At 41.3% G+C, this 22,846-nt stretch overlaps 4 protein-coding genes across 4 annotated transcripts; 2 read left to right on the top strand and 2 right to left on the bottom strand.

Moving 5' to 3' along the window:
• Positions 1-11,005: 11,005 nt before the first annotated feature.
• Positions 11,006-17,080, bottom strand: LOC9653794 (pleiotropic drug resistance protein 1). Its single transcript, XM_024659497.1, has 23 exons — positions 16,591-17,080; positions 16,298-16,418; positions 16,114-16,202; positions 15,960-16,044; positions 15,744-15,903; positions 15,611-15,687; positions 15,479-15,532; positions 15,322-15,412; positions 14,962-15,263; positions 14,626-14,907; positions 14,243-14,553; positions 13,868-14,183; positions 13,652-13,808; positions 13,461-13,601; positions 13,308-13,408; positions 12,915-13,247; positions 12,544-12,834; positions 12,404-12,487; positions 12,211-12,344; positions 11,933-12,160; positions 11,708-11,879; positions 11,401-11,655; positions 11,006-11,337 (listed from the first exon to the last, which is right to left on the bottom strand). Exons 1-23 carry the CDS (start codon positions 16,917-16,919, stop codon positions 11,068-11,070), a joined length of 4,383 nt encoding a protein of 1,460 aa, XP_024515265.1. The 5' UTR covers positions 16,920-17,080; the 3' UTR covers positions 11,006-11,067.
• Positions 17,081-17,552: 472 nt separating this feature from the next.
• Positions 17,553-19,115, top strand: LOC9653391 (pentatricopeptide repeat-containing protein At4g02750). The gene has a single exon (XM_024659523.1). The coding sequence runs from the start codon at positions 17,553-17,555 to the stop codon at positions 19,113-19,115; it is 1,563 nt and encodes a 520-aa protein (XP_024515291.1).
• Positions 19,116-19,129: 14 nt separating this feature from the next.
• Positions 19,130-20,345, bottom strand: LOC9653793 (pre-mRNA-splicing factor syf2). Its single transcript, XM_002985549.2, has 5 exons — positions 20,236-20,345; positions 20,017-20,180; positions 19,713-19,953; positions 19,506-19,642; positions 19,130-19,447 (listed from the first exon to the last, which is right to left on the bottom strand). The coding sequence occupies exons 1-5, from the start codon at positions 20,339-20,341 to the stop codon at positions 19,220-19,222; spliced, it is 876 nt and encodes a 291-aa protein (XP_002985595.1). The 5' UTR covers positions 20,342-20,345; the 3' UTR covers positions 19,130-19,219.
• A 6-nt stretch (positions 20,346-20,351) lies between these two features.
• On the top strand, positions 20,352-21,206 carry LOC9653792. Its single transcript, XM_002985652.2, has 5 exons — positions 20,352-20,439; positions 20,486-20,599; positions 20,663-20,742; positions 20,800-20,924; positions 20,986-21,206. Exons 1-5 carry the CDS (start codon positions 20,387-20,389, stop codon positions 21,055-21,057), a joined length of 444 nt encoding a protein of 147 aa, XP_002985698.1. The 5' UTR covers positions 20,352-20,386; the 3' UTR covers positions 21,058-21,206.
• Positions 21,207-22,846: the final 1,640 nt, after the last annotated feature.

Below are 22,846 nucleotides of genomic sequence, written 5' to 3'. Positions count from 1 at the left end.
ATTGAAATATAAATGCCAAAATGGCAATTATTAGTGTAGCGCACTTGAATTTAGAGCTAAACTCTAAGCCTGTTGCACTACGAAACAAGGGTCTAGTACAATCTCACAAACACCAGCTCCCCTGCACACAAAATAGTGTTAAAAAATATCTAGCATAATTTTGGCATACCGATGGCCTAATGCGAAGAAGAGGGTACCTCACCGACTACAGCAGTGTGGAGCTTGGGCTTAAACCTAAGTCGGACGCAAAACAAGGAGCGACATAACCCAGCAGAAGCTAAATGTCACGAATGTGACTTTAGGTATAGAAAGGTACTTATCGGCCATTCTTTACAGATACTCTTTCCTTACTGCCATAAGAGCAAGAAGTTGGTACTACTGGTTCCCTTTATAACCCCCTTTTGTCCAAGTGTTAGTAAATTGGACTTAGCATTTGTATTTGGATGGATGAGCATAAGGATGGAATTCTTAAATATCTATTTGGCCCGGCTTGTTAGTTCTCTTTTTCTATGTCTTGCACTGACTTGGCAAAAACCCTCACATATTGATAATAGTCCCTCAATATCACTACATGATAGTTTACTGTGTCTGCTAAACACCCTTATTATCATGCCCTTTGTGTTAATCTCATTTCGGTCCCAAATGCTATTTATGGAAAGTGTCCAAATTTGTTCATTTAATATATCTATGGAATGTAAAGATTGTCCTAAACACAATGGTGTTCGTCCCGTGTCTAAATTCATAATCTAGGGATATTCCATATTTAGTAAGTTTTGAGCTTGTCCCAGAGACTAACTCCTGGTATGCTGGATATAGAGAGCTGGTGCTCGTGGGATTGTACTTGACTCTCATTTCATAGTGCAACGGGCTTGGAGTTCATCTCCAAATTCAAATGCGTTACATTTGGTATCAAAAGAATTGTCTCAGTGATTCCTATCCAACTTTTGTCAGATTTCTTAACTCAAGTTGCATACACAAAGACTTTTCTAGTAGATCCGAAATGACCTGTGTAGGATTATGGATTGCACCATTCAATATGAATGTTGTACATATGTTTAATTATTGATAGAGGCATGCATGCAACTAGCGGGATGGTGAAAAGGAACCATATTGATGACATTGAAACCTCTAGACAGGTGAATTGAGAGGAGGAAGCTCTTACTAGAGATGCTACAAAAGAGACTAAGGCTAAGTCAGAAGAGGAAGAGTCAAATGCTATAGCATTGCAACGTATGGCTCAAGAAGTAAAGATTCAGAATTTGTGAAGGAAAGTTCGCAAATTGAAGAAGAAGAACAAGAAGAAGAAGAAAAAAGCCAAGGCAGCTAAACCAAGTAAACCTAAGCAACCGGACTCCTCTTTAAATTATGAGGAAGATGAAGTTTTGCAACCGCCTCCAGTTGCACGAATTTCAAAGTTTAAGCCTTTGAAACTAGATTTTAGAGGCATGCGGGACTATTAAGTTTTGGAAGATTGGGTTTACAATATGGAAAACTATTTCATAGCGGTATATGTAAATGATCGTACAAAAGTTGCATGTGCATAATCCTTTCTCACCGATCATGCCAAAACTTGGTGGTGCTAGGTGTGTATTGAAAAAGGGCAGACTAGAAGTTGGACCAAGATGTGGTCTCGTATCCGTAAGGAATACTTGCTGGATGATCTTGGTTTGAGACTTCGTGTAGAGTTGTGGTGGTTAAAGTAGCGAGGGAACCTTATTCATTATGTTAATGTGTTTGCTTAGAAGCGCATTATAATTGCAAGTATGAGTGATGAAGATGCTCTGAGTTATTTCTTAAAGGTTAAGCTCACTTTCTCTCAATAAGATTTTGAAGTTTAAGCTAAAGACATACCTAGAGTGTAAGGAGGTAGCGCAGCAAGTTGCCTTTAGTCGCTCACTTATGGAATAATATCAGCAGCCGTATGCTAGTAGTTCGAACAAGAATAAGAATTCTGGGAATAAATAAGGTGATCGGAAACAGAGGGTGGAAGGAAAGTTTCACCTTGGAGGCTCACAAGCAACAGTTAACAAAGGTGGTGGTGATTGGAGACCACTAGCAGCTTCTTCTGATCCTAGGCCTTTTGTTCCTCCTCCTGGTGGGTACAAGCAGTAGAAACTTGTGAAACCTACCCATAGTGGAACGGGTAGTGTGGGTCATTGTTTCCATTGTGGAAAGTTAGGACATAGGTCCTCGGAATGTCTCAACAAGCATAAGACAAAGTCTTGTGTTAATGTCATGAAAGAAGAAGGTGGTGGTGAAGCTGAAGGGGTTGATGAATTGGTCAATGTAGACTATGAGGAAGAGGAGGTGAGCTACTTTCGTTGCTTTCTTCAAGCTTTTTTTGCAATCAATGCAAACACTGATCTATTGATGTATCTAGTAGGCTTTGTCTACGAACACCGAATCTAAGTAATAATTGACACGATTGACTTGATGATCCGAGTAATGATTGACACCATGATTGACTAGAGTAATATCCAAGTGGAAAGAAAGAGTGGACTTGGTAGTGTTGAAGATACTAGATTTTCAAATGGTGTTTGGTATGGATTTATTCAACAAATATATTAAAGGGATTTATGGTGCTGGACAAAGCTGCATCATGTTGAAGTCATAAGGACATCCTGATGTGTCCTTCTAGTTGCAAAAGCGCTCCTCAAAGGATTGGGATGCTAAGTTCTTAATTATGAGAGTTACTCAAAAAACAACTAAGAAGGGATGTCAGACCTTTTGGGCAAGGAATCAAGATATCTTTTCGAAGGATTTGCCGCTAGGACTACCTCCTACATGTGATGTTGATTATCAAATTGAGGTCATTCTGGGTTCTACACCACCTACAAAGGCTCTATATCGTCTAAACATCAAAGAGATAGCTGAACTCAAAAAGCAACTTATGAAGCTTCTTGATAAAGTTATATCTGACCAAGCAAGTCACCTTATGGAGCGTTGGTCCTTTTTGTTATGAAAAAGGATGGAACCATGAGGATGTGTATTGACTATCGGGCACTCAACAAGATCATGGTCAAAAATAATTATCCTTTACCTCACATTGATGACTTGTTTAACCAACACTTAAAGGCTAAATATTTTACGCGACTTGATTTGCGGTCCAAGTATCATCAAATATAGGTGGCAAACTAGGATGTGGAGAAGACAACCTTAAGACTCAATATGGATCTTATGAGTTCCTTGTCATGCCATTTGGGTTATACAATGCTTTAGCAACGTTCAGCACAATGATGGATAGAATATTTGGAGATTATTTAGACACATTTGTTGTCCTATATATCGACAATGTTCTAGTATTTAGTGAAACGTTGGAGGATCATTTGAAACACTTGGAACTGGTGTTTTAGAAGTTGCATGAACACAAATTATATCCTAAGGAAAATAAGTGCGTTTTTGGACAATTGCGCGTGAATTTTCTTGGACATATAGTTGGTGGTGGTGTAATTGAGGTGGATCCAAAGAAGGTGGAAGTGGTGAAGTCTTGGGAAGTCCTAACCATTGTATCAGATGTTCATTTTTTTCTCGGTTTAGTGGGATACTATCACAAGTTTGTCCACAATTTTGTAAGAATTGCTCTTTTGTTGACTGAATTAGCAAGAAGTAATATATCATTACTTTGGAAACCAGCTTGTCAATATGCTTTTGTATAGTTGAAAGAAATCTTGACTATGGTTTAGGGTAGACTAACTCCTGATACTAAGAGAGACTTGGGGTGAAAGCCCAAAGCTTGTGTTCCTCAAGGGGTAGGGGGGGAAGGGGGTGTATGAGGGGGTTTCAAATGTATAGTAGGGAATAGTGGTTAGAATGCATGTTTGACCACTTGAGATATTAGTTTAGCTCCCACTAGGCTGTGTCGCTCCTTGTTTTACGTCTGGCTTGGGTTTAAGCCCAAGCTCCATGCTGCTTTAGTTAGTGAGGTACCCTTGTTTTGTAGTGCAATAGGTTTGGAGTTCAGCTCCAAATTCAGGTGCACTATATTTGATATTAGAGCAATTGTCTTAACAATTTCTATCCAACTTTTGTTGGGTTGTCTGACTCAAATTGTATACACAAAGAATTTTTTAGTAGATTTGAAGCAACTTGTATAGAATTAGTGGGATTGCACCATTTGATAAGAATATTGTATGCATGTTTTGATAAAGGCATGCATGCAGCTAGTGAGATAGTGAAAAGAAACTATGTTGATGACATTGAAACCTCTAGACAAGCCATATATAGGCTTTATACAATCCTTAGATTAGATGAAAAATAACGTTAACGACTCCACTACTTTTGCAACTCTTTGTTTCCCAAAACAATATCGGTGTTCAAGCCTTCCACTATAGCAACACTAACAAAACGACATTGATGGCAAGATTTCCACCCAAAAAATAGATGATACTAATCTAAAAAATGCTGATAACACTTTGATACATGTGGCCAACCTCATCACACGTTTAGTAGTAGACATCATAGCCATAACCATATCCTCACCTTTGTCCTTGAATATAAATAGTAGCAACATCAACCTCTATCAGAGCAAAACCATCTCCCATAGGAAGTGGAGTTGAAGGACATGTAGTACAAAGTGAAAGAAGCAATATTTCATAATATTGAAGAGCATTATGAAGGGTGGTTAAAACAACTGTATGCATAAATCCCACAAGATCTTTGTAAAGTGTTAGCCACAACATTCCTAACTTAATGAGCTTTGACATATTTGGCTTTATACAAAGCAAGAGGTTTCAAAAGCAAATGCCAAATTGCATCATTGACTTAGACAGCCCTTGACAAAAATGATATAATTATTGGAAAGCATCATCACAATTGTTAGCATGTTTAAATATGCAAAAGTTTAGGAGAATGCTTCAATTTACACATGTGGTTATGCTCAAACCATTATACCACTACAATACTGTCCTTTTTAAATATATAAATGCTTAGCATCATCCCAAAGATGATAAGTGATAATCACTATAAAGTGATAGAATCAATAGTACACATCATCATTAGGATTCCCATAGAAGAATTTTGGATTGGCAAGAAGAGCAAAAGGAGTTGTACCATACACCATGAATGTTGCAATCAATTGAGTCTAATTATTTAACTACAATCAATTATATCAACTATTTGTAAGCAACTAAAGAAAATAACTTGAAAGACGGTCCATAAAAGTTCAAATATAAAAAGAAAGGGCCCATGAATAATAATGCACCCCTTTTTCCAATTGATTAGGGTCTTGGGATACTTAGAATTAAATGTCTTTTGGGTTGGGTGACTTCCTAGGAAGTATAAATTCAGGAGCTTACACTATTTCTTCAAAGTCAAAAGATGAATGAAAAAAAAAAGAAAAAAACAAAAGAGAAGAAATTGAAAAAGTTATAAGGAAAGTGAGATTTAGATGATGCAAAAGCTAGATCTAAACTAAAAGCACAAGTCCAAGTACTCCTTATGGACAATCAAAACTACCCCTATTATAAATGTGATTGTAGGTATCGAAAGTTATTTGTCGATTAGTCACTACCACGACGACAAGAGGTTGGTATTGTTGGTTCTATTTATTAACGCCTCTTATCCAAGTGTTAGTTAATTGGATTTAACATCTTGAGCATAAGGATAGAATTCCTAAATGTCTATTTAGCCAAGCATATTTGGCCCGGCTTGTTAGTTTTTTTTTTTTCTCTGTCTTGCACTGGCTTGGCAAAAACCTTTGTGTATTGAGACTAGTCCCTTAATATTGCTAAATGATAGCTTACCGTGTCTACCAAACACCCTCGCTATCATACCCTTTGTGTTAATCTTATTCCGGTCCCAAATACTATTTATGAAAAGTATCTAAATTTGCTCATTTTGCATATTTACAGAAAGTAGAGATCATTTTGAATACAATGGTGTTCATCTTGTGTCTAAATTCACAATCTAGGGACAGTCCATACCCCATATTCTCACATTAGGCCACTAGTATATTAAAATAGCGCCAAACTCCATTTGGCTTCGTTTTGCATGTTAGTCTTAGCATTGGGATACTGCATGCTCTAGGGCTATTCCAAGTCGCTCCATAATCCTGTCCATATATATAAGAACGAATGGTTTAGATTGAAACCAATCCAACGGCTACCAAAATCCCATTACACTAATATTTGTATATAGCATTGTAGCCATACATTTGGACCTCATATCATCCCCTCTTCTTGGAATAATGGAAAACCATCAGAGTTCTTTCGGAGATGGGCCAGGATCTGGAGGAACATTAGGAGGAGGTATTGGTGGATTTATAGGTGGTACTAGTTGTTCCTAATTTCTTTGTATGAAGTGTTTCAATTGTTGTACATGCATAATTTTTGGAGGATCAACTTGTTGGACATCATGCTGACCCTCATAAACTTGCGGTCTAACTTGCCATAACACCCGATATAATCCTTTCCATTGAGCAAGGAACCCTTTAGATAAACCATATACCGTAAGATGGGGAAAACAAACTAACACCAAGTCATCCATTTTGTACTTTGCAAATGGATGATGATGGGAGTTGTAGCACTGTTGTTGTCCCACCTATACGCAGCCTAGGTGTTGGCAGACTTTACTTAGACAAGTGGAAGAATGCTTGTCAAATACTAATCCCACACTAGTGCCTTTGCAATTGCTGTTGGATACTTCCTCCTCAATCAAGTGGTGTTCCAACATTCTTGTCTGGAGTGGATTCTTTTGGATAATGGTTTTACATTTATGGCTGAGACATTTTATGTTTTGATGTCTCGATTGGGGATACACCACACTTTCATGAGTGTTTATCATCCACAATCAGATGGTCTGGTGGGACGGCTCGTTTAAACATTCAAAGGGATGATTGTGAAGTATGTGAACTTTCAACATTCGGATTAAAATGGTTATTTGTCATTTCTTCGATATGCATATGTCATAGGGTGCAAAGTTCTGTTAGTGTTTCACCATATAAACTCCTATATGGTCATGATACAATATTACCAATGGAGTTGGGTTTACCTTTGCGATTGCCACAAGCTGCCGATGCTAAGTCATGGGATCAGTATTTGATGAGCATTCTTCCACTAGAGTCTACCAAACACTTAGGCCGCATAGAAGTGGGACAACAACAGTGCTACAACTCCTATCATCGTTCACCTGCAGAGTACAAAGTGGATGATTTGGTATTAATCCGTTTTCCCCTTCTTACAGTATGTGGTTTATCTAAGGGGCTCCTTATGCAGTGGAAAGGACCGTATCACATGTTACGGCAAGTTGGACCACAAGTTTATGAGGTTCGGCATAACATTTAGTAGTCCAATCCTCTAGAGATTGTGCATGTGAAGCAATTGAAACACTTTATACAAAAGGATCAAGAGGAGTTAATACCACCTACGGATCCGCCGATACCTCCTCCTAATGTTCCTCCAGATCCCAGCCCGTCTACAAGAGAACCATGATGGTTTTCCATTATTCCGAGAGGAGGGGATGATGTGAGGGCCAAGTGTACGGCTATGATGCCATATACTAATATTACCGTAGTGGGATTTTGGTAGCCGTCGGATTGGTTTTAATTCGGACCACTTGCTCATGCATATAAGCTAGGGTTTTTGAGCTAATTGATATGCACATTTTCTGTATTCCCTTTCCATATTCCATGCACGACCTAGCATTAGCAGCTCATGGTAATCGTGAAAGTAAACCCAACTCTGTTGATAATAATGGATCATGACCATATAAGAGTTTATATGGTAAAGTATTAACAAAACTCTACACCCCTATGACATATGCATATCGAAGAGACGGCAAATAACCATCCCAATCCAAATGTTAAAAGTTCATATACTTCACAATCATCCCTTTGAAGGTCCAAATGAGCCGTTCCACCAAACCGTTTGACTATGAATGATAAGCACTCATGAAAGTGTGGTGTATCCCTAACCGAGACATCAAAACATGAAATGCCTCAATTATAAATGTAGGACCATTATTTAAAAGAATCTGCTCCAAATAGGAATGTTGGACCACTACTCGATTGAGGAGGAAGTATCTAACAGCAATTGTAGATATGCTAGTAAGAGCACTAACTTCCACCTAGCGAATCAAGTAGTCATAAGCAATAATGACATACTCATTGCTAGTAGTCAATTATGGAAAAGGTCCCATCAAATAAAACACTACCAACTTAAATGGATGGGAAATTGCAATTGACTCCAACTATTCCTCCTATGTCCCCTCCAAGTGGATCAAGACATCATCAATAAAGTTAACCGTCACCTTCGGCATATCGCAAAAAACATTGTCCATCATCTGCTGGAAAGTTGTTGGAGCATTGCTCAAACCAAATGGCATCACCAAGAACTTGTACAAACCAAATAGTGTATAAAAAGTAATTTTAAGAATATCTTCTTTGGTCATTAGTACTTGTTAATACCCAAAAACAAGATCTAACTTGCTGAACCAACAACTTTTTCCCAAACGATCCAAAATATCAAAAGTGTGAGGAAGAGGGTAAACATCAAGGATTGTCACTTCGTTTAACAGATGATAGTCGATGCAGAAATGAATACTCCCATTAGGATTTGTCATAAGATGAGGTTCACATGCCCAAGGACTCTGCGACTTTCAAATAACACCCTTTTTTAACATCTTCTTGACGTTTGCACATAAAATATTGATCTCTTTGTTTGACCAACGACAAACAAAAACCTTGATTGAACGAGCATCCCCAGTTGGAATTAGATGACGTGTGGTAATCTTGGCCCTAAACGATAGGTCAAATTAAAAGAGATCGACATACTCCTTCATGAGCCAGTCAATTATTACAACACAAAGACCGTTGGAGGGATCGGAAAAGGGAAGAGCAGAACAAGATAGAAACATAAGAGGAAGTAATGGGGAGACAAAGGTAATAAAAACAAAGGTAGAAGTAAAAAGACAAAGAAGTATAAAAGTGAGAGGAATAGATGAAATATAAGGAAGTATAAGACAAAGGGGAGAAGCCTCAAAGTCTTACTTGGCATAAGTACGCTGCAACCAATCCATACCAAGGATGAGGTCAAAAGCTTGACTCTGCACCACCTACAATGACTGCAACTCAAGCTCAAGATCGCCTATATGCACAACTAGATTTGTTTCATCCTGTGCACATGTATATATATGACTGTTGCCATAAAGAATAAAAATTGGCTCTGCCACATGATGCAAATGTAGATGGCAATGTGTGGCAATATGTCGAGCAATAGAATATAAACTTAAACCTATATCAACCAATACGGAGACAATAATAGAAAACCTTTTATTATAAAAATGAGTTTAGAAAGTAAACACTTGATGAACTAGTGCCGAGTGAACCCTTTGATGATACTCTTGAAAGAAAGATGAAGAGGTCACTAACTTATTCGCGTAAAGTCCCTCCATTACTCATGTGACTCCTTATTTCTTGGATGCATCTTGGTGTCCAGACCTTCCACTATAGCAGTACCAACAGGATGTTATTGACGCCAAGGTCTCCACCTAGAAAATGGAGGCTACAAATCCGGAAAACACTGATAACACTGATAAATGTGATTAACTTCATCATATGCCCAACAGCAAACATCACGGCCACAACCACGTCTTTGCCCTTGTCCTTGAACTCAAGTAGCAGTAGCATCAACCTCCATTGGAACAGAACCATCTCCCATAGAATGTGGAGCTAAAGGACATGCAACAAGAAGTGGAAAAGGTGATGTTTCATAATATTGTGCCAAACAAAGGGCATCATTAAGGGTGGCTAGAGCAAGTGTGTGCATAAGTCATATAAGATATTAATGAAGTTCTAGCCACAACATTACCAGTTTGATCTGCTCCAACATATTTGGCTCCGCATGAAGCAAGAAACTTCAGAAACGAATGCCAAATTATATCACCGACTCATATGGTCTTTGACAAAGACAATACAATCGTTGGAAGGCATAATCACAATCATTGGCATGTTCAAATGCGCATTTTAAAATGTCCAAGAGAATATTCCAATCCCCATAAGTGGCTGCATTCAAACCATTATACCACTATAGCGTTGTCCCTTGAAGACACGTAGGAAACTCACACAAATATTAAACATCATCCCAAAAATGATATGTTGCAATCACCGTGAAATGTTCGAACTAATGGTACATATCATCCTTAAAATTCCCATGAAAGAATTCCAACCAAATGCAAGGATTGGCACCAAGAGTAAAAAGATTTATACCACATGCTATAAATGTTGCCATCAATTAAGTTTAGTTATTCAATTACAATCACATGGCATCAAGTAATTGCACTAATTACTGCTCTAAAGTTAAAGGAGGAAGAAATTGCTACTCTGCCATGAAGATAAATGAAAAAGAAAGAGCAAAAAGAAAAGAAATGAAAAAAGCTAAATCTAGACAATACAAAAACTAGATTTAAACCAAAATCCCAAAAACATAAAAGAAAGGAAACAGAAAAAGCTAGATTTAAACAATGTAAAAATTAGATCTAAACCAAATTCCCAAATTTAAGTATTCTTCAAAGACAATCAAAATTGCTCCTCACTTCCACCAATGTAAATGCATGAAATATCAAAAGGGAATACAAAAAATGTGCATATCAATTAACCCAAAACCCTAACTTAGTGAGTAGTCCGAATTGAAATAACTACCAAAATCCCACTATGCTAATATTAATATACGGCGTTATAGCCAACAACCCTTTGCAACTAACTGTAAGAAGTGTTTAAGATAATATTTTTTCTCTTTTTTCAGGAAAAATAAAATTGACATAGACCTTGACTTTAAATATTTATAATAAATGACATTTTATACTACACAATTTAATATATTTCGTTCATTTTACTTTTTTTAGTTTCTGCTAGTTGAGCAGAAGGAAAGAACCAATCACCTCTGCTATGAAGTTTGGCTGGCTACTACTTTTCGGCAGTACCTTTGTACACCAGTTTCCTTAATTTCGTTTTGTCGTGTTTTAGAAAAAAAATTCCAGCTAACAAAGAAGAACCAACTTCCAACAGAAGATACGCTATAACATTATCTGTATAAAAGGTTTAGTTTAGTTTAGTTTTGGGTTTAGTTTTGGTAATTATCTCTTCTGGAAGTTAAAATATTTGATGCTAAAGGCGAAAGTAAGAGCTAACACCAATACAAACAGTATATGGACAGCAGCAACTTCGCCCAATCTATCCTTATGGAAACCAAATCTGTGCTTGATGTAATCTCGCACAATTTGTTGGCCTTTGCCAGGAACATCCATCACTTCTCCTCTGTCCCCAAGTTGTGAAGTTATGAGACCATTGAGCGTCCACGCAACTGGGTTAGCATAGTAATACCATCTCCACCATATCGGGATTTTCTACACAAACAACAAAAACGAGATGAAAACTCAATTATAGCAGGAGGCAATCAGCCAACTTACTGGACGCGGGATCAAAAACCCCGAGAAGAGATTCCAAAAACCAAAGAATGCAGATGAAACCACTGCTGCCAGCTGATAGTTCGGCGTGAGAGACACCACCATCATCCCATAGAAGGTGAAGTATAAGAATGTGGAATACATGAAGAAGAAGAACCAAAAGAATTTATCTGGCGACCACTCGTATGCGATTGTGGAGTAAACTATGATCAGATAGATCGCAGTTTGGATGAAGACATAAGGAAGCTCGATTGCTACCTGCGGTAACTTTGCATAAACCACGAGCTTAGTTTGAATATGTGTGACAAACCTGTGCTAAAGCGTATGGAATTGCTGAATACATCCCTGCTGCCCGTTCTCGATAGAATACAGTCCTCTCGACACCAACAACAGGTTGAGCTGCGGTGCAGTTGTTAACTCCGAGAAACAGGCAAGCAGCGTACATCGATCCCATCACGTTAAACAGCTCTTGCTCTGTTCGTCTGATCAGACAAGAACTCTAGTGAGCTTTGGAATGTGAAAGAGAACTCCTTACATATTTTTCCCTTCTCGCCAGAAGATCGTTCCAAACAGTAGAGCGCATATTGTAGTGAAGAAGTAGCGAACCACGTTGTAATGAGGATTCTTCCAATAAGAACGATATTGCTTCCAGAAGCAAGCCTTGCATTGGATATAGAATGATTGAGAGTATTTGGTTGGAAAGTGGAGGTCGCTCGAGTCTGGCATTGGCTTGCTCAGTCTCTCCACAAGAGCATCGTTTTGCCTGGTGATAAAGCTGGAATCAAAACCATATCAAGAGAAGTGGTGACTTACTTGTACAGAGAAGATTGTTCGTAGTACTTTGCGAAATCGATTCCAAGTCTGACTTCGACCTCCTCAGCAGTGACATCGAGCATCCAGGTTGCTGGGTTACTTCCATCTTCAATAGGTGGAACACCTTCCACGGCCTGAGAAAAGCACGAAACATGTATCATTACATATGATACCCAGTATTTCTTTAACGTACCTGGAAGAATTCTATAAGGTGGTGGGAGTGTCTACCGAGAGGTCCTGCATAGATCACTTGACCACCTCCTTTCATCAATAATAGCTGTGAAATCCAACCATGAACTCCCGCAATATCAGAGATGAATGATATTTATATACCTCGTCAAAAGACTCAAATATGTCGATGCTAGGCTGGTGAATGGTGCATACCACTGTTCTTCCCGTGTCCACAGTGTTACGAACAGTTCTCATCACAATGGCTGCCGCACGAGCGTCAAGTCCCGAAGTTGGCTCGTCCATAAAAATGATGGAAGGATTCGAAACAAGCTCCACGGCAATAGTCAGCCTCTTCCTTTGCTCCACCGAGAGTCCACTCACTCCAGGGAGACCAACAAGAGCGTTTCTGAGAGGCGTGAGTTCCACAAGAGACATCACCTCCTTCACAAACATCTGTTACAACAAAACGAAATCGAAGACGCAAGCTTTTAGAACAAGGAGAGAGCTAACAAGTTTCGCAAGGATTACCGTACCAGTCTCGTTTGTTTGTCAACTTCTTTCGGAAGCCGCAACCATGACGAGTAAATGAGAGATTCTTCAACTGTCACATTTGGAGAATGAATATCAGTCTGCTCGCAGTAGCCGGAGATTCGAGCAAAAGTGTCTTGCTTTTTTGGATAGCCATTGATGCTAATTTCGCCTTCGATGTAGCCACCAGTCTTACGACCGGCAAGAACATCCATTAGAGTCGTCTTCCCCGCTCCACTTACGCCAACTAGTGCTGTGAGAACTCCAGGCCTGAAAGCCCCGCTCACCTCCTTGAGAAGCTGAAGCCTGTCCAGAGTTTCTCCTTGTGCTTTCATCTCCTGCGAAGTTACAAAACCAAGCCTGTCAGTGAGGATTTTAAACGTGAAGCTAAAACCGACCTTAGGCATGTCAACAAAGTAGCTGACTTTGTGGAAAGCTATGGACAGTGGCTGGAAAGGTAGCACCATGCCTGTTTTTACATCTCCAGATTCGGGGTCCCCTGAGGAAATAATGGCAGACTTTGAATATGGAAATCAATTTGAGAACAATACCATTTGAAGGAAAACCAAATGATTTTCTAGAACTCGGGAATGACTCCTCCTGAGAGCTAGAGTTTACATCTTGTCCGGTCTTGGTTTTGTGTTTCTCGTTCAATATTTCCTCAGAAAGAATCACCGATGGTTTTCCAAAAGCTGTGAAACCAAAAGTTGAGCTACTTGAAAGTAAAGGACGATAATCTTACGCTTGAGAACCGTTAACGCTATAGTGAAAAAGATGTTAAAGAAAATGGCAAACCCGACAAGGGCGCCAATTCCAATCCAAAACCAAGAAGGATCTGGAAAAATCCCTCGAGCCTTGAGCACAATTGTACCGACACTTTCGGTGGAATTTGGTGCAAGCTGCAGTAGAAATTCATAGAGTAAGAGATTAAAAAAAGAAAGAATGGTGAAAATTTTACCACTCGCCATCTTGGGGCCGTGAACTCATTAACGGCAATAGCGTTTTGTGCGTACATCAGAGGCGATGACCAATAAGCCCAGATCCACCACGGATGAATAGCATCTATACCAAACTTTAGTGTCCATAAGAAAAAAAGGTTTGTCTTCAACTTACTTCGAGAGATGACAAAACCACCAAGAATGAAGACGAGTACCAGCGAAAAGGAACCAAAAGTATTTGCAACGAGCATAGTTCTTCCCAAAGATGCCATGAAACGAAATCCAGACATTGCCATGTTGTGAAGCGTGAAGAGCAGCAAAAACTGGCGAAAGAATCTACATGTTTTCAACCACTCAGGGAAAGATAATGCTCAAGAGGGAACATAAGTTCTTACCTTCCAACCTCTGGAGCATAGCCGATAACCCAGTAAGTTAGGAGCACCCAAATCGCAGTCTCAAGCAGCGAGAAGGGCATTCTCATGATCCAAGCCGGAACGGAAAATGCCCAAGACGGATAGAGCAAGTTCCGTTGCTTGTAAAATATTGGTAACCTGTTAATGGTCATTGCGAGCTCCGCAAAACCATTAAACATGATGACAACGATCGAGTAGAAAAGAGAAGAAACCAGAATAGTTCCGTCTGTGACAGAAATGTGATGCTGCGTTCGCAAGAACACGGTCATACTCACGGTCGCCATCACCAAAATCTGCAAGGAAGAACAATCATAAAATCATAGTTAGAACTTCGCTTAAACAAAAAGAGAATAGTACACACAAACCTGTGTGGTTTTAAAAGCATAGATAAAAGCATTGCGTTTCATGAGAAGAACTTCTTTCGCAACGCAAGCTTGAAAGATGTTCCAGCTGGTTGACCCATATTGCTTTGTCACCAAAGCAGCAGGATTGCTCTTGGACTTGTCGTACGGCACTTTGAGTTCTCTCGCTAGATCCTGGCCAATATGATGCCTTGAGAAAGCTAGCGCGAAGTCTTCCACAGAAACATATCTATACTCTCGACTTGAATCCATCCAGTACTGTTCCTGGTCCTTTCTTGATATCACCTGACATTAAGAGCAAGTTTGAGATCTCGTTCCTTTCTTTTTCTATGAATTTACCTCCTGGAGAAAGTCTGCCACGCCTTTTCTTTCAGGACACTTGAATCCCAGCGAATAAAAGAAATCGAGAATCATGTTGCAGGGTCCTTGATAGATTATACTCCCCTCGGCAAGCAATATAAGATCGTCGAAGAGATTGTAAACCTCTGGAGCCGGCTGGAGAAGCGAGACAATGATGGTGTAGTCGGCATTGTGCACAGTTTGCCTCAAATGCTTGACAATTTGGTACGTAGTGGAGCTGTCTAGGCCTGTCGAGATCTCATCCATGAACAAAGCTTTTGCTGGTCCAACAAGAACTTCTCCTGACAGAGTAAACAAAGTCAGTACTGCTTAGAACTGTCTTGAGAGACTTTTACTTACCTGTTGTAAGTCGTTTCTTCTGCCCACCAGAAATTCCGCGACGCATTTGATCGCCAACTAGCGTGTCAGCACATATGTCGAGTCCTAAAACCTGTGGCCGCGGGCATAAAACTTAAGAGTAAATGCGACGACATAGTATATAGATCAGGAACTTTACCTTGAGAACGTAGTCCGTCCGAATGTTTCGTTCCTGTCCTTCCAAAGCCAAAGCCTGACACAAAAGAGAATTAATAAATCCGACATAGAAGAACTATAATCACGATAAACATTCTCAGCTCTCAGCTCTTACCTTCATAAAAGCATCAATATCAGGGTCTGGTTTGATTCCAGCAGCCTTCTCACGTCTACAGAGCTCCGCAAGCATATCTAAAGAGCAAACAAAAGAGCTCGTCAGTGTCAAGCTCGTCAAACATCGATCTTACCATATCGTGATCCAACACCTTGACACCGACAAGAAAAGTCCAGGGTCTCTCGGACAGTAAGCTCCGGGGTGTGAAGGTCAGTCTGGCTGATATATCCCGACGTCCTGTGTGGCACAAACTCGTTAAACTCGCATCCATTGTATGTAACGTTCCCTGAGACCTGAAAAGCTTGTGTGTCCAACAAGTATCCAAAAGAACCAAAACAAATAGTATTACCCGGAGGTCGTGATCTAACTTTCCGCATAGTGCCTTTAAGAAAGTTGTCTTTCCCGAGCCGGGAGGTCCCAGAAGTAAAGTCAGCCTGGAAAACAATCCAGAAAAATGGGAAGAAGCAAATGTTTCAACAAGGATTGCGTGATCTAGTTAGCACCTGCACGGCTTGATGATGCCAGTAACGTTGTCAAGGATGGTGAGCACTCGTTTCTTAGTAGGAGATAGCCGAAGCGATCCAAAGAGCTCCTGGAATTCCGGCCAAGAACAAAGATATCAAACACAGAGTCAACTTGGAGAAGGAGAGAAAAGATAGAGAAAGAGGAGTTCCCAGCTTATCATACTTCGATCGTGTTGATGGTGTAGTTGTAAAGCGTGGGGAGAGCCCGGCCTCCAACATAAACATCAGCATCAACATGTAAATCCTGGAAGCGAACTTCGATCTTGGGTAGATCGATCTCCACTCTAGAACAAAACAAAAAACCAAAAGAATCGAAAGAAAGAAATGAGAAAGATCCAAGCACATCGTAGGCTCACGATGAAAACTGGAAATGGGAGAGGAGAGGGATGAGTCTCCAAGATCAAGAGAGATGGATTTTAAGAAAAGGGAGAAAGAATGGATCTTTCCATCCCTTACTTGTCAATGCGATCCCGCAGCTTCCGCAAGAATCGCTCGTTGTCGAGCGCCACTTGCTCCATAATCCGCTGCTTGTAAGCGATCCCCAGCTTGGCCACATCCACCGCCTCGAAATCCTTCTCCCCGCCATCGCCCCGGACCAGCGCCGTGCGCATTCGATCCATGCTCGGCAGCTTCTGGAGCGCGATCCACTTGAGCGTCGCCTCATCCTCGGCCCGCCGCGAATCGCTCAACGGCCGTCCAAACACCCTCTCCTCCCAGGTATTCTCGCTCAAGGAAATCCTCCCCTCGCCCTCCACCACGCCGCTAGATCCCCCAAGCTCCGCCATGGAGGGAAAGAACCCCGATCGATCGATCGACGGGCCCGAAATATTTCGAGGCCGATCTAAGAGAAATCCGCGACCATCCCTATCCCCGATCGGCCAGCATTTGGAATCTCGAAGGAAGGAGAGAAGCGAAGTGTCATCCGGGTCGATATCGACACTCACATGATTTTTCTCATAACCTAGGTATAAATTATGGGCTCCAAACTTCCACACTCTTTCTCAATGTTACAATTCGAAGAACCTTGCGAGGAACCATCGGAATATTTTCCTCGCTACAGAACACAATTTTCTCCACGCAACTTATCAAAATCACCAAAACACGTGGTGATTTTCTTTGTGACAATGCGGTGTCACTCAAACTCTATTTTAATACAAACGTTGTGTAAGGAAAAATCTTGTTTATGCATTCACAGTCAACTGTGGAGTGATCCGATAGAATTTTGTTCCAAGCTTGATAATTGGATGGTCCAACCAAGGGACTGTATCAGCTGTGAATCTATTCCTCCGCAAAAGCTCTTCAATTTGATTGGAAGGTCCTCAATTTCTCTCACGAATCCCATCTCCTCCACCATTTGGAAAGGACTGATTCTCGCACGATGGTGTTTGGGAACTTTAAAAAGTTGAGAAGTGGGCATCATGGTGCTCATCGACTTGCAAAGTGGAAAATTCTCGCTCGCAGATGTCTCTTTTGCAAATTCGCTGGTACAACATTACGGCAAGCGTGGGGAGCTCGACGCAGCTTTTGCGGTTTTCACTGACATTCGGAAAAAGAGCACACTGTCATGGAATCTTATAATGTCGGCATATGCCCATAGAGGGCATATGCAAAAGGCGGAGGTAATGTTTGAAGCCATGCCGTGCCCAAATATCGCGTCGTGGACGACGATTCTTGCAGGGTATGGCCGAATCGGACATGTCTATCACGCATTTTCTATATTTCAGAAAATGCCACAAAAGAACGTTGTAACATGGAATGCCATGATTTCAGCATTTGCCATGAACGGGCATTTGCAAGATGCACTTGAGTGTTTTGAAAAGATGCTCCTAGAAGGAACTCGACCCAGCGTTTCCAGTTTCATAAGTTTAGGTTCCGAATCACTGCATCATCACTTTATAACTATGATCCAAACCGTTGCCAATGATTGTGGACTGATCTCAAGTCCTCAAATCGCAACATCTCTAATCACATGGCTCACAAAACTAGGAAGTTTCAATCAAGCCCAAGAGGTCTACAACAAAGTTCCTTCGCACAAAAGAGACACAATTCTTCGTACTGCTATGATCTCTGCAAATGCCCAGGCCGGGCATCTGTGCCAAGCCGAGGAAATCTTCCAAGACATCACCGTCAAGGATTCCGCGGCTTGGAACGTGATGATCTCCGCATACTCCACAAACAGCGAGCTCCCCAAATCAGTAGCAGCATTTAATTCCGCTCCACAAAAAAATGTGGTTGCCTGGTCCGCCATGATCTCCGCATATGCCCGTCACGGCCTCCACTCGGACGCCGTGCGAACGTTTTCCACGATGGATCTCGAAGGCGTCCGCCCAAACAAGATCACATTTTTAAACGTCTTGGATGCCTGCGGATCCGCGTCACTGCTCCCAATGGCCAAGCTCATTTGCTCCGAGGCCGCCAGCTTCGGCCTAGACGAAGACGTGAGCGTCGGCAGCGCGATTGTCTCGGCCTTTGGAAAGTGTTCCACCCTGGAAGCAACTCTCGGGGCCTTCCAATCGATCCGCCACACGAACAGCGTTGTCCCCTGGACAGCCGTGATCACCGCGGCCGCTCGAGCTGCGGATTGGGATGCGTGCCTGGGCCTGTTTCGAGACATGATCTTGGAAGGCGTGATGCCAAACCAAGTCACTTTCCGCAGCGTTTTGTGTGCCTCGAGTCGTCGCGGGGAGCTGGCCACCGCCTTGGATCACTGCTCATCGATGGCGGCTGATTTCGACGTGGAGATGACCGAGGAGCATTACGTCTGCGTTGTTGACATGCTTGCCAGGGCCCGAATCCCGGGGGACTGTCGCGACTTGATGCAGCATATGCCCTTCCAGCCAGGGGTTGTCGCGTGGACCAACTTGCTGCTCAGCTCGGGCCACCATCACCAGCTAGACGCCGCAAAAAATGTAGCTCAGCTAGATTCCAAACTCGCCATACCGTATGTTCTTTGGTCGAATGCTCGCGCTCGAGAGAGCTGAAAAGCAAACGACCCTTTCCACGTAAATGCGTAGACCGAGATTGCGTTACAAAGTGAAACGTACATACCGAGATTCTCCCTTTTTCTCTCTCTCATTTGTGGTGCTTAATCTGGCAGAGCAGTGCCTCGTTCCAAGTTGTTCTTGATCTCGACAGTGTATTTGCCAAACGCTCTCTCGATCTTGCGGTTGAAATGTTCGTTTCTCTCGTTGATGGAGTCGATGTCTTTTTCCTCGTGGTACTTGCGTCTCCGGCTGAAGTCCTTCCGCTTGGAAATCCTCCCTTCGAGCTCTTGGACCATCCTATCGACGAATTCCTCCGGGACAGCGGGAGTCTGAAACAACAACAGCGTTGAGCTAGGCTGGGACTTGCAGAAAATGATTGATCGCTACCTTCCCGTATTGTAGGCTGGTCTCGTTACAGTAGAAGTCGGGGTCATTATCTCGGACTTTCGCGTACTCCTCCACTGTATTCGGGATTGTCTTCGCCCGCTTCTTGTAGGCGTTATACAAGGACTTCTGGTTGAAGACTACAGAAACAACAAAAGAAGAAAGATATTAGGATACATAGTTCGATCCGAAACGCAATTGACTTATTACCATCCCATCCAAAAGGAGCAGGATTCTTGTCACGTTTTTTATACTTCTCTTCGGCGGCTTCTTGTGTGTCCAGCATGTACATCTTCGATTTGTCAATCCCACTAAACTCCAGGCGCTTTCCAGCTTGCTTTTGCTTCTCCTCGAACCACTTTTGCTTGGAGACGCCTCTCTCTTCTTTGGGAGCGTCCTGCTTTTTCCTCTCGGCCATCATGGCTTGCTCGTTCTTCTTTCGAGCTTCGTCCTAGCACCACCAACAAAGAACGTAAGTTCTAGTTTCTAACCAAAGTAAGAAAATACAAAATACCATTTTCCGCTGTAGCAGCCTCAGCTTCTTTTGCCGCTCATCCAAGCCAGATTCGTCCTCGATTAGAGGAGGAACTGGAACTGGAGCTTCTTTTTCTTCTTCAACCTCTGGCGCTTGTTCTTTCTCGTCTTCTACAGGCCCCGCATTCGGCAATTCCTCGGTCACTGCAAAAAATTTCGCAAAATCTGTACCGGAAGAACGCGAGAGAATGATCCTTACCTGTGGCGCGCGCTTCGGCGATCTTCCGGAAGCAGTATTGCGAGCACTCGTGATACGGATTGGACGCGTTGATGCAGGCGGGATGGACCCGGCTCTCCTTCTCCATCTCTAAAAACCCTAAAAATCTGAAGAACCCTAAATCTGGGCAAGGATGCTTATGTGCGTCCTTTTCGCGAATTCCTCCGGCAATGTGCTGCTCGAGAGGTAAGGTGTGATCGTTCTTAGCTCAATCTGAGAGATCTGGCGCCAGATTTCATGGAGTTCCCGGCGAGGAGCGCCTTCACTGGAGATCATTCCTGGTGAAGCTCGGCACGGATAATCTCAAGGGCGCTCGCGACGAGGAATCCTTTGTGGCGTCTCACAAGTAAGAATGTAGCTTGATTTTCCTTCTCGCATCAAATCCATCACGCCTTTCTTCTTAGTCCAGATCCGTCCATATCACTTACACTGTGATGGGAGAGATATGGATCTTCACGGTGGGAAAGGATGAATACGACGAACTTACATGTAAGATTCTAGAGATCTCTTCTCTCACACACACACATTTTCGCGTGAACTTTGCAGTGGTGGAAGTTCTATTCTCGATCACTTCCTCCGTGAAAGATGTGTGCAAGAAAATTCCGACTGAGCGAATTTTTCTAGACAAGTACGGGAAGATTTGCTTGTGCCTGGACGAGATCGTCTCCCAGGTAGGCTTGTTGATCAATTCGCAAAAGGAGTATCGTCGTTTTTCTCGTTCTTTCCTTGTAGGGAATGCTAGAACACACTGACAAAGATCGCATACGAAGGCTCATCAGGCTCAAGCCCATAGCTGAGAGCTAAAAGACTAGCCTAGCTCGAAATCTATGTTGATTGATTTCTCCCACATCTTAGGAGTGTCAACAATGGTCGAGGAAATCTTCGTTTGTATTTTCTGCGAAGAATGTAGTTCTTTGTTACATTCGATTAATTTTTACAGTTTGTTTATGGAAGAAGACTATCTTAAAATCCTGTTCTTTGAATGTGTAACACCAAGTTTGTTTGTTCGCATGGATGTCCATCTTGTTTTTGTTATAGTGTTCTCAGCAAGAACACGGAATTTTCAAGTCAGTGAGACGAGAATTTTTCGATATCCGCAAGAAAAAAACAGATAAACGAACAAGCAAAGTTAGTAGCTATCAAAAACTTCAAAGAGATTTGCTTGCCAGACTGATTTCGCCTTTAAGCACGCAAACTTTTTTCACGATTTGTGTGCGGTGAATTGCAAGGAATATGAAAGAGCATTCTCATTCTGCGAACCTGGAAGCTGGAGTTTATAGAGCACGGCTGACAGTTTTGCAACGATTTTATGCTAGTCTGGCCAGCCAAATCTCACGGTTCGAGTTCTTCACATCCAGAACAGGCGACTTTACCAGCTCCAAACATCATTTTTGAGCGGGAGTGGCCATCATCAGAAGCAGGTGAAAAAACCACAATGATTTGATGAGATCTTTGCAGATTGCAGATTATTCTCTACAATAGTTAAGAGATCGTTCTCTATTGGGTAGGCTTCTCCTCCAGTGTATTTAACTGGATGCATTGAGCGTTTTTTGTTTTTCCCAAGTTTACCAATGTTCTAATTTTCTTTGCACTTTGTATGCAGATGAATTCTACTTTACAAACAGGATGCGCATGTTGTAAACGACTCCACAACACATCAGTTCACAAAGGTACATTTGAGATTTTGCAGATTATATATTATTCTTTGTGCTGCTGCTACAAATGAAAGAAAAGGGTGTATGGAGATCAGTTAAATACACTGGAAGAAAATGGAGAGATTCTTTCATAGTTTTTCTTTTCTGGCAACCATTTTGTTCAACATCTTTTTCTCTTGGCCTTTTTAGTGAGAGATTCATTACCATGTGATCTCGGGAGCATAGAAAAGTTGTGAGATTCCCTTGCAATAGATGGTGATCATAGTGGGATGCCTCACTTTATAGCTGAGGCATCATTGTCTTTTCTATCAAAGGATCTATGGCAAATATTGCTTTTTGTCTTCATGAATTCTAGATCTAATCGATTTAACAGTCAAAGTTCATTTGCTTGGTTTAATCTTTTCTCAAAAGTCCAGTCACATTTACATGTTTATATTATGATTATTGGTAGCTCTAGATTTATCATTGATTTTTCCCAAGATGATCTACAACACATCTTTGCTGATTGCACGACCATTCTTGACACTCCCACATTATTCATCCTTTATAACCTTTTTCCATCTTCACATATTCACCTTCCACTACATTCATGCTTATCATCTTTTTCAACAATCCTCTTTTTGAATAGTTTTTAGAATCTTTACTTCTATCATGCTTTATTTTTTCAGCCCAACTGGACAGTGTTTTAAAAATACTCCTCCCATGTTAACTCATTTTCTCAGAACTTACTAATCAATTATTACAATAAAGATTCCTAATATTCTATATATGGAGGTGTTTGTTTATCTAGTCATGTGTTCATTTCTAAAGAAAATGAGCTCTATAGCATGCCTGAGGAGGATTTTTAACATCTGGAGTAAATCAAAATCCAGTAAACAAGTAGATGGTGATGAATGTTTTTGAGTATAATGCTTCATATAAGACTACCATAGCTAAGT

The sequence above is a fragment of the Selaginella moellendorffii genome, unplaced genomic scaffold (genome assembly GCF_000143415.4).
Source record: "Selaginella moellendorffii unplaced genomic scaffold, v1.0 SELMOscaffold_69, whole genome shotgun sequence".
Taxonomy (NCBI): domain Eukaryota; kingdom Viridiplantae; phylum Streptophyta; class Lycopodiopsida; order Selaginellales; family Selaginellaceae; genus Selaginella; species Selaginella moellendorffii.
The sequence above is the reverse complement of the archived record's forward strand: the minus strand, read 5'-3'. Positions and strand labels throughout refer to the sequence as shown.